At 36.3% G+C, this 11,740-nt stretch overlaps 1 protein-coding gene across 2 annotated transcripts; it reads right to left on the bottom strand.

Moving 5' to 3' along the window:
* Positions 1-352: 352 nt before the first annotated feature.
* Positions 353-8,629, bottom strand: LOC116300454 (protein FAM50A). 2 transcript variants are annotated; one of them, XM_031709332.2, is made up of 12 exons: positions 8,399-8,629; positions 8,161-8,242; positions 6,884-6,980; positions 6,055-6,149; positions 5,530-5,606; positions 4,504-4,570; positions 3,864-3,925; positions 3,060-3,136; positions 2,792-2,846; positions 1,737-1,856; positions 1,089-1,199; positions 353-537 (listed from the first exon to the last, which is right to left on the bottom strand). In XM_031709332.2, exons 1-12 carry the CDS (start codon positions 8,507-8,509, stop codon positions 505-507), a joined length of 987 nt encoding a protein of 328 aa, XP_031565192.1. In that variant the 5' UTR covers positions 8,510-8,629; the 3' UTR covers positions 353-504. The 2 variants fall into 2 exon arrangements, with proteins under 2 accessions (XP_031565192.1, XP_031565191.1); XM_031709331.2 differs by having other exon boundaries at positions 5,530-5,609; positions 8,399-8,627.
* Positions 8,630-11,740: the final 3,111 nt, after the last annotated feature.

Genomic DNA, 11,740 nt, shown 5'->3' with positions numbered 1-11,740 from the left:
GATCTGTGAGTTAGCCCTGCCCTGATTCTGGCTAGCATCGAGTTTGCTTTAGCGTTTGATCTGTTAATTTGCTTAGTCATTACTTAGATTAGCCAAGAGGTTGTATCTGTGAGTAAGCCATGCCCTGAATTCGATCAGCCTAGAGCGGGTTGTTTTAAAGTTTGCTATATTGATGTTTCGTAAAATGTACAGGGTGACACACTAATTGTCATTTCAGATGTCGCTCTAATAAGTAGTAAAGCATATTGGTTGACGAAAAAATAGAATAGTATACGGCGGGCTGCGAGGAAAAAGCTGCACAACCAATGAATGTTTAAGGACTCAGCTTAATGGACACCTAAGAAAATGAGCGTTTGCACGAAGCCCTTTTTATTGAACGTTATAAAATATACATTTCGTCTCAGAATCTCCTTCAAAAAGGTGGATACATTTGGTTTCTAATCACTGCCATGATGCATGTTTTTTAAGACGCTTTATTCTGTACCTGACCTATTCAGCTGTTTATTATGTTGTCTTGGGCGTGTCAATATCAGATACCTGGGAATAAGACAGAAACAAAATCAATAAATCCACGCAAATAACGAGTTGGAATTTTGGAAGTTAAATGAATATGTTTATGTATACAGACCCCTGGCTCTAAACCCTATCTAATGCACTATTCAGTATGCAGTATTCAGTATTCAACCATTTTTGAAATAGCTGTATACATTATCTGGCTTGGTAATCCTGGAATCAATCATCATTATGTGTTATATCAGTAACAAACACTATACTTTGTGCCATCTAACTTAAAATCATCTTTCCTTAATAACATAGAACGGGCTGTCTGTTTTTACTTAGCCTTGTGGTTGTTGCAGACAACCTGTACCTTCTTTTCACTTATCTGCCTTGGTATATATACTATAAATAACTGTGTTTTTAATACTATTTAGATTCATTTATAAATTATCTATATTGTATATATAAAAAACAAATGCTGTAAATCCTATAAGAGAGTGGTACAAAATAAAGTTGTTGTTGTTGTTGTTGTTGTTGCTGCTGTTGTTGTTGTTGAGTCATCATAAAGTCCATTCAAATATTGATAATACCGTGTATTTGTCCCATTTTTTCTCAGGGTCGTAAGGCTCCCATCGACTGGCTGGAAAGATGTGTTTATTTCTTTCATACCAAGTACGAAGCACAACTTTACCTGCATGAGACTAAGATGGAAGTATACTAGAGTGAATCATGAGGAGAAGCAAGAGAGAAGCAATAGAAAAGAGAAGGAAAAAATAAAGAATGAAAGAAATGTATGAACGGATGAAATGAAAAATCGTTCATTGATGTAGTAAGTATATGAATACATCATTATCATTATCATAACTGTATTTACTCCATCACCGTTATCGCAATGATATATATCATCCATCATCATCATCAAATCAATAAAACCATCATCATCTGCAGCACCACCACCATCTCCTTCATCACCATCACCATCGCCATCGCCATCACCATCACCATCACCATCACCATCACCATCACCACCACCACCACCACCACCACCATCTCCTTCATCGCAATCATCATTACCATCACCACAATCGTGATAATCGCCACCACCATCACCACTATTATCAACATTAACATCATCATCACGACCCTGATCATCATCAACATCACATTATTACTACCATCATAAACAAACAAAGTTATCCTGGCACATTGCTCGGTCATGGAAAGGTAATCCAACGTACCTCATCTTTTTCAACTGTTGCATCATTAATCATCCTCACATCTTCATGTACATCAAAACTGAACAGTGGACCACTTTTTCCTCGTGCTTTGTTGATGATGAAATCATAAAATGTGTAATGCTGAAAAATAATCATGATAAGGATCAATATAACTATTAAACATAGGAATTGTCTCCCAGTTCAACAGCCTATCCCAATTTGAAGGCATAACACTAATGTACTAACAAATCACTCATGATTGTAAGCTGCACGGCTGCTAATAGCGCCATAATATGCAGCCCATAAAATCCTCTGCTGGTCACAGATGTAAAGCCCGGGTGGCGTAGCAGTGAGAGCGCTCGCCTCCAACCAATGAGACCCGGGTTCGAGTCCCGCTGAGCTTGGTGTCGTATGTGAGTATAGTTGTTTGTTAGTTCTCTCCTGTGCTTCGAGGGTTTTCCGGGTTCCCCAGCTTTCCTCCTTCCGCAAAAATCAACTCCTAAATTCCCATTTGAATTACAGTGTGGATCTACTACTCTGTAAAAATGCCACTGCTAAATTTAAAAAAAATTTTTTTTAAAGCCCATAGAGACAATGTGAAATGAGCCATATAAGAACCTCCCATTATTATTATTAAACGTCATTGCAGTCTATTCAGTATAGTGCCGCACCTCATTTCACAATACTTATTTACAATACTCTAGAAGACATATAGACCTCAGGGAAATTACAAAGGAAAACAAATTAAATATGCATTTTTTTTGTCATTCACTTGCGTTGAATGACATGCATGTCAAGGGCCCATCCAGCCAAAATTTTAGGGGGGGGGCTAGTTGAGTTTAGGGAGGGGGGCTAATTGAGTTTCTTCCGTCAACACAATGAAAAACAATAAAAAAACACATCTAATTCTTCAATTTTTTTTTGTTTTTTGTTGGTTTTTTTTTTCTGCTGAAGGGGGGCTTCAGCCCCCCCTTTGCCCCCTGGATCCGCCCTTGCATGTATCTTGAACTCAAACACAAAAAAAATATAATATTCGATTTATCGACAATTCATGAAACCCCTGATACAATACTCACATGTGGTATAATAAGATCTTCTTTTATGTACATTAGGTTTTCTGTGGTAACAGCTCTGTGGATAAGAAGTTCAAGTTTGAATATTTTCTAAACAAGGGTGAGGTAGGTTAGTATACTGTACTGTCACTTCAGATGTCTCATGTTTGACTAATAAACTCTTACTTTACTCTCACTCTCATTTTTAGTGCAACTACAATAACTGCCCCCCCCTCTCCCTAGACAGCAAGAACTCAAGATTAAAATATGGACAAAAACAGTATATGCTTACCTGAATTCTGTGAAATCTTTTCGTAGTTCTTCAATGCATTTTTGTAGAAACTGTGAAATGCTATTGCCCTTTTTCATCTACGAATGCAACACGAGTATCATTAATAAGTTAATGATTATTAATAAATGATAGAAGCATCTAAAACACTATGCTCAATTAAAAGATTCATGCTGCTGACTGAGATAATTGGGAACCCCACAGAGCAAGCTTAGAAAGTGGTGGGGCTTTATGAATGAACCATTTTTGAAGAGCAACAATGATTTACTTATTTTTAAATTTCCTTCAAAATTTAACTATCTGTAGATAGAAAAGTTGTGAGGCCTCTTCCACTCTGTGGGTCATGATTACTGGCCAACAAAAGTAATAATCATCAATAATATTTGGTGTGTCTCTGTTAATGTATGAGAAATAGATGTTCCAACCATATACCGATGGCCTTCATCAGTAAAATGATTATGATTATGATTTATATAATCTTTATGCATCTCAATGTAATTACTCCTTCAATATTTTTTGGTGTGAATAAACTTTGATTGATTGATTGATTGATCTAAAAAGTCTCATAAATGTCTGAGATTTGAAGAGAGACATTTCCAGGGTTATTGTCTCCCACAGTAATTAAGTAATGTAGTAATGTACTACGGATCTCACCAAACTGTGGCAAGGCAAAATTCATGTCACTACCACACCCACATTTGTCCACTGACAGGCACACTCTGTTTTCACTGATGACAATGTAGCAACATGAATTTTCGATGCACTGCCACAGTTCAGTGGGATCTGTAGTATTTACATGTAAAGTACCTTTGTAGTTCTTCTGTGACCTGAACCATCCCAGTAGCTGTAAGTTATTTCAATATCTTCATCTAGAAACAAAAAGCCAAGACCATTAGGGGTCTAGTTAAGTCTAGTTATCTGATTTGACATAATCTAGACAGTAGGGGTGGGGTGGGGATCCCACTAGGCAACCACAATTCCTGGTGATGGCGTAATCCTGGATGTCGAAATCAAATATCTGCAATATTTTTATACTAAATATCCAATCACAGGCAGGAAGAAGGTCATATCTTTAGGCATATACAACATGTTACTGTACACAATTAGTTGAGAATTTCCAGGAGCTCATGGTAGGAGGGGGGGGGGGGGGGGGGGAAGAAAGGTGTTTGGACTCAAACTAATAAGCGAACCAAGTTGCAGCAGTTACTCCAGCACAATTAAAATATCGTCCCATAAATATGTAACCCAGAATTTGTTCTTTAAAAAGAGTACCACAAGGACTATGAGACAATTTTTTAAATATATTTTTACGTTGCAATAAACAAGACCAGCAGTTTATAATTAATTTTATACAATCCGATTTCCCCCCAGAACCATGAATAAAGGTGGGTCCCTGACCAGGGTCATGGTTGGACTTTGACAATGACATAATAGACAAGGATCTCACTTTTAATTTTTTCTTGCTTTTCAATCCATTCCTGTCCAAGACGTTCCCTTTCTATTCTTTCCATTTCCTTTCAAGATATAAACATGCAGGAAAAATAGATAAAAAGTAAATATAAGTTTCAAGTCAACACAGAACACGTGTATGAGTGGCGCTTTACAAGCCTCTTTATATTATTATTATTATTATTATTATTATTATTATGAGTGCAAAAATAAGGCACTTCCAATACTGTTGTTACTACATGTAACTACATGTAACCCAAAACACTCTTTTTATTTCGAACTTTGTTTTCTCTGTAAACTATTTGATTTGTTTATGCTTGTGAGTATGAACAATAGTTAATGAAGAAATCAGATGCGTGTAGTTTTTACAGTAGTATTGTTTGCACAGGTGGAATGTTAACATCCCCGCGAGCTGTACTGTACCTAGGCCTGAACACTAGACATCAATTCTAATGGTTTTGTTCTAACTGCCTCCTGATCCTCGTATATTTATTTGTTGGCTAAAACATCGACATAAAAGGCATTTGAAATCGACAAACATTTCCCCTGCGCTCATCAAAGAAGAACTTATCAAAGAAGCTTTCATTCCATCCAAAAATGTATGATCGCTGTGCAATTTGCATAGCTGCTCCTAAACTGTGGAACACGCTACCTCAGATCAGACAGTAATAACAATGAAATCTTTAAACCTAGTCTGAAAAAATTTTTGTTCAAGAATGCTTATTTTGCTTGAAATAACATCATTTTTTAATAAAGTTTATTTATTTATTTTTAAAACTATGAATTGACTTTTATTGTAATAGCTCCATTGAGCTAACCGAAATGGTTCTTCATAAATACTTTATTATCATTATCATATTAACATTGTTGCCATTATTTTTAGCCGACAAACATTTAATGAGTTTCAGGAGCCAGTTAGAACGTGTTGTGATGCCTGTTGTTTACGTCTAGATGGTAACAATGGTCAAGTATTATTTGATAAAAAATAGAATTTCAAAACTGTTACCAATCTGTAGTTTCATACCTCTCTTTCCCTGTCTGGTAAAAATGAGGTATCAACATCAGGATTTTTCCCCAGTTTTTTCTTTTTTATTGGTATATCTACTGTAAAAATGAATAATATATATTATCAAGGGTATATCCTGCATCTTCTTAAGTTGAAAAAAAAAAAAAAAATCAATATAGTGGATTTTTGCCTTGATATTGCTGGAAGCTTGAGGAGGAAAATCTTCATCAAAAATACTGACAAAGACTTGACTGTAATAATTACTGCGATAACCCTTGTATCATGACCACCATTTCAAAACTTCAATTCAATTTTGGTCATCTGAGACATCAATAAATTATCTTGCGCTTATGCAAGTATAGGTTCTTCGAACTTGCTCACTTAACTTTGGCTGTCAGACTTTTTTTTCCGAAAATCACAGAAAAAATTACTCATGAATTATCTTTTGCTAGCTATTGCAGACAATCACTATTATAGGGACACCAAGAGACGGTCCCAAGGTGTTTGCTTCGACAAGAGTTGCTTATACACTGTATTACTAACCAATTTCTTCTTCCTCTTCTTCATCAAGTCCAAATGATAATGCCGCTGCTTGCTTTTGCATTTCTCTTTTCTTTTCTCTTTTGGATTTCTTGTTTCTAAAAAGGATATTAATAAACATACTGTAAATCTGGTTGTCATTGATATGACCTACAATCAACTCTCTCACTGTCCACTACACAATAAAATAAATAAATAATAAAAACAAAAAAAAAAAAACAAAAAAAAAAACAACAAAAAACAAAAACAAACAAAAAACACTACACTATTCAATAGGGTAACTAGATTTACACACAGTAATTTTCATCCAGGCCCTTCCCTGACTCGTCCCCAGTCGTCTCTCTCTATCGCTCTATCACCATCATGAGCCATAGTAAGCCTTACTCTTGGTGAGAGGTGAGTGCTCTCACCAATGCTCTCATATCACTTTTCATTAATAATATCTTAATTATTTATTATCTTTATAAGCCTTACTCTTGGTGAGAGGGGAGTGCTCTCACCAATGATCTCATTTCACTTTTCATTAATAATATCTTAATTATTTATTATCTTTATAAGCCTTACTCTTGGTGAGAGGTGGGTGCTCTCGCCAATGCTCTCATGTCACTTTTCATTAATAATATCTTTATTATTTATTATCTTTATAAGCCTTACTCTTGGTGAGAGGTGAGTGCTCTCGCCAATGCTCTCATGTCACTTTTCATTAATAATATCTTTATTATTTATTATCTTTATAAGCCTTACTCTTGGTGAGAGGCAAGTGCTCTCACCAATGTTCTCATGTCACTTTTCATTAATAATATCTTAATTATTTATTATTTACAAGCCTTACTCTTGTTCATCAGACTTGAGCTTGGCAGCCAAGTGTTTCTCATGTTCCTTGACCAAGGTATCTCTTCTGGCTTTCATCTCGTCAAGAGTCATCAAACCTTTGAAAAACACAACTTATATGAATGTAATAGGCCGTTTGCATGCATGGGGTCATTTTACTACCATTACCAAAATGCTTGGAAAATTTTCTTTCTTCTTCAAATTTATATTCCCTCATGAGAATAGTAAGACAATTGCTGCTAATCAAATGAGCAAAAGAAAGTGTGCAAGCGATTCTGGTAGTGGACTAGTGACCTGATGCCATAATGCAAGTGTCCTATTGTATACACAGATCAAACGAAGATAGGTGCCAGGTCACTGGAAGACCCATTGAAAATAAACTATGAGTATGCATTTAAATTAAATAATCAAGGTCCTTATAACTGCTTCTTCCACTACATGTATGAGCAACACTTGATATATCAAGACAAGCTGTCGTGTTTTTGACAAGAATAATAATAAGAAAAATCAGCCATTTTAGCTATTAAGTATTTTTGGATATTTCCTCATCTTCACCTATTTTATATTTTCAAGACTGAAACCACTAAATTGGTGTAATGCTTGTTGTTATATAGCTATGAAATTTTCCGATATAACGAACACTCTCATTGGTTGAAAGATGACTATGTGACACTAGTTAAATCTAAATGTATCCCGACTGGGAAATAAGTTACTTATTTCCTGTTCAGGAAACAAGTTGCATGTGACAACAATTATGAAAATAAACAAGTGCATGTGATCAGAACGTGAAAATCACTGATGGCCTGATATTTTCCACCAATCAAAAACAACAGAGCGGGAGCAGAAATTTTGCTTGAATTTTCAGTACAAATGGGGCTCGAAGCGAAATAATAGAGATTTTCAAGTGTTTCTACAGAAAAATGTACAGACTTTTATTGAGAAAAAGGATTAGGAAAATAGTTAGTTTTGTGTTAGACTGTGCATTTTTTGTTTATAATACACTTAACGAAATTAAGCAACTTAATTGGGACTTTACATTGTACAATTTGGGATTTAATTGTACTCCTCTTGTCCAATCAGAATCAAGTGATTTTGTTGATAAGTTGCTTGAAATCTTCACAGGGTACTCTGTTTTTCTTTCTTTTGTTTGCACTGCTAGTAACAGGGTCCCAGCCGTAAAATGTTATTTCAAAGCTCATAAACCAGAGGATTGAATAAAAATATAAAAATATAAATTTATAGCAGAATATACAGCTGTACTTATGTTTAACAAATTACCTATTGTACTCTCCTTAAGCCGCTGTTCAACCACATCGTACTGGGAAGAAAACTTGCTGGTGATGTCTCCTACTTTATTTTTCTGCAATAAGATAATGTTGTTAGCTTATGTTAAACAAGAGGGAATGTTCTACATCAACAACATAAGCTTACAAACAGAGTGAAATGGTGCTCATACAAAAATCTATAATTAAGCGGATATTTAGAAGAGATGTTAAAATAATGATATACTAGATACCTCCGATATCTTCTTTTTCATAGCTTCCATGTCTTCTTTCATCTTTTCTCTCTTTTTTAACAAGGCCTGAGCCCTTTGTCCTTCACGTGAAGCTCCCTTGTATTCCGCCATCTTGTCTTGTTCACATCGACTCGGAACCAGGCTCCACTCGGTACTATTGAAAACCCAGAAACACTTGCTGGCTGGACGAAGTTGGTAAAGAAAAGAAAAGAAAAGAAAAGAAAAGAAAAGAAAAGAAAAGAAAAGGAAGGAAAGAAGGAAGGAACTAAGGAACCTTCCTGACAGGCAATCACTGACTGCCCTTCCACTGTCCCTCTCCCCTCCCTCCTGCCCCTCCCCCCCATGCCCTTCCCTCCCTTCCTTACCTCCCGTCCCTTCCCTTTCCCTTCCCTCCCCTGCCCTTCCCTTCCCTCCCTTCCTTCCTTGCCCTCCCCTCCCCCTCCGCTTCCCTTCCCTCCGCCCCCCCTCCCTCCCCGCCCCCCCCTCTCCCCCCTCCCTCCTCCCTCTCCCTCCCTCTGCCCTCCCCTCCCCTCCCCCCCCCCCCCCCCCCCCTCCCCTCCCTCCCCTCCCCTCCCCCCCCTCCCTCCTCCCGCCAAAACGTAGTGACCTTTTTCAATCAGGATTTTTGTCCCATTTTTCAAAGTCGTGCTTTTGATATACACTCCAAATCTCGCATGCATAAGTTAAGATTGAGAGGAGAGGAGAGGAGAGGAGAGGAGAGGAGAAGAGAAGAGAAGAGAAGAGTTCAGTTTTTTTGTATTGAAAAAATAAATTAAGGATTAAAAATTAATCTTACTATTTGGCATCTGACGTCTTTACGTGGGCAGGAATTTTGACAGGAAAGCAATTAATATCAATAATATTTCAAAAGACTTCATTTTTTTTTCTAAACAAAACATAAAAAGTCGTAAAAGAAATTCGACGTCCAGTCGTTTGGCTGTATTTTTCCTGTGCTTTAAGAGTTTTCTCCTATTTCTTCACTAGCCTACTGAAAAAATAATATTTCTGAACCCTACTTTGATCACTTTGTAGCGACGGTAGGTTAAAACGCAATTTTGTTATCCCCCGATCTTTTATTTAACGATTATTCGCCGAAGGCGAAGTGAATATCATTTCCCGATATTCACTGAGGCTGAGGCAAATAATTGTTTTAGTATAATAAACAGGTGATCCTTTCAAAAAAAGGAAGAAAAAAAAAGAAGCTAAATGACACCTTTTTTCCGGTAACAAAGCGGCTGGCCGCCATTTTGGATTATCGCTGGAGGTGATTATCGCGTGGTAGTGTGTGAGTTTCTCGATCAATCAGAGCGAGATTTTCAATAATCACTTGTGTATTTTTACTAAATTATGGTAGAAAGGCGATGGGGGGGATTCACAATGAACTTTTTAAATTTATTAATGGCTGTAGCCCCCCTCCTCCCTTCTTTCAGTAAGAAATTATTCGAGTGTGTCAATGGGGGTACCCAATTAATTATCAGTTAACTACTTTTTTCCCGGCCGAATGTCAGTTATTTTACGAGCGCTGGCCATAATATTAACCAAAATAATGAAATCAGTTAACTGTTACATACAGTAACTAATAATTTTAGGTTATTCGTCAGTTAGCTAATATTTTTGGCCAATTTCCATTTCACTACTAACCCCATTGGTACCTCTATTAACTCAACAAGGAAACAGTTTTGGTCAAAATAAAAAAGTTTCACACTCCACAAAGTTCAAATGTTTAATGTCTGAAGCACCAGCCCTCCCTAAATATTAAAAAAGTACCTTCCTTACTGAAATAAGTTCAATTCCAATAGGAAAATAAGTTTATTCCACACCAATGAGTTGAAATTACGCTGTGGGCTTAGAATATTAAATCTAGTGGTAATGAGTGTGGATTTTAATGCTAAGCATTATAATTAGCATCTGGCTAGAGAGACTCATTAACGACACGGTGCCTCTCTCTTAAATACGATGTAAAATAAAAACAGACATGAAACACCTCCTTTAGGTATATATCCGATAAACAATTTATTCGAACCAATGTTTTATTTATTACAGGAAAAGAAAACGTTTTTTTTAGCACTTTTCTTTTGGCACTTTACGATATTTTACGCAAGAGCTAGCTAAGTACGTGAAGTTTCTACATAAATAAAATATTATTAACAACAAACATTGGTTCGAATAAATTGTTTGTTGGCATTGGCTGGCATTGGTTTCCCGAAACCTTCCTCTTTCAAAATCAAACTTCGATTATCAGTATAATTTATGTAGCTATAGTTCTTAGGGATAGCAAAAGTGAGGGATTAAACTGAAATTGGACTTCAGTTCAAGGACATAAACTTCATATTCCAATTTCTCTTTGTTCTTGTGCTTTAGACATAAAACGTTGAGTGGAGAAGTGAGTCAGAAATTTCTGTTTATCCCATGTTGACGTGAAAAGTCGAGTGAACTGGAGTTAGAAATTACCGGCTTTCTCGTGCTCGCCATTCGTGCTGAGCCATAGTTATCAACCATATAACATTTAATTAACAATATATGAACGCAACTACATATTAAAAAGTCAATTTTGTTTTATTGTTTCTAAAGGTGTATGTACGTACGTTTTTGTTGACATGGGTACGGTGCGCACACTTCAAATATTCGGTGTTACGTTGGAGCGGTATTTATGTAATGTTTAATAAACGAGCAGGAGTGTTTTATCGGGTATAAAACACGAGGCGCAGCCGAGTGGTTTTAGACCCGATAAACCACGATCTGCGAGATTATTGAACGGCTTAGAAAACTTATGATGTTTGTTCTCATTGTGTACCGATTTTTTTACGAAATGAACCAAGTTTGATAGAGAAAATCCAAGTTAAAGTTTATGCAAATGAAGACGAATCTTTATCCGATATAAAATCACCTTCATGGTCATGATTTCTATTGTGTTTTCTTCATGAATTATTAATGAGTTTTATAAATAAAGGATGAACCATTAGATAATCGATGGGGGAGGGGGGGGGGGTAGTGCGGAAATTTTGGTTGTCTGATATTTATTTTTTTGGCTCAACCGTTGTACGTTTTTTTTTTTTTTTTGCGTACAGTGAGATATTTTTCTTCTAGCAGAAGAGGTTGCAAGATATATATATTTTTTTGAGGCTGCTTGGTTGATATTTTTTCCAGGAATTTTGGTTGCATGATATTTTTTTCTTTGGCTCAACCCTTGCACGTAGTTATCTTTTTGCGTACAGTTAGATTTTTCAGTTTTCTTTGGAAGTGCTTGCTCGATATTTTTTTTGAGATTTACGCAACCCCCATCAACTATCTATTGGTCCGTCCCTAAGTTCGTATACATCGGAGTGAGTGAAATTCAATATC

The sequence above is a fragment of the Actinia tenebrosa genome, unplaced genomic scaffold (assembly GCF_029948245.1).
Source record: "Actinia tenebrosa isolate PJP-AT-01 unplaced genomic scaffold, QUT_ActTen_1.0 PGA_scaffold1__47_contigs__length_23844297, whole genome shotgun sequence".
In the NCBI taxonomy this organism is placed as follows: Eukaryota; Metazoa; Cnidaria; class Anthozoa; order Actiniaria; family Actiniidae; genus Actinia; species Actinia tenebrosa.
The sequence above is the reverse complement of the archived record's forward strand: the minus strand, read 5'-3'. Positions and strand labels throughout refer to the sequence as shown.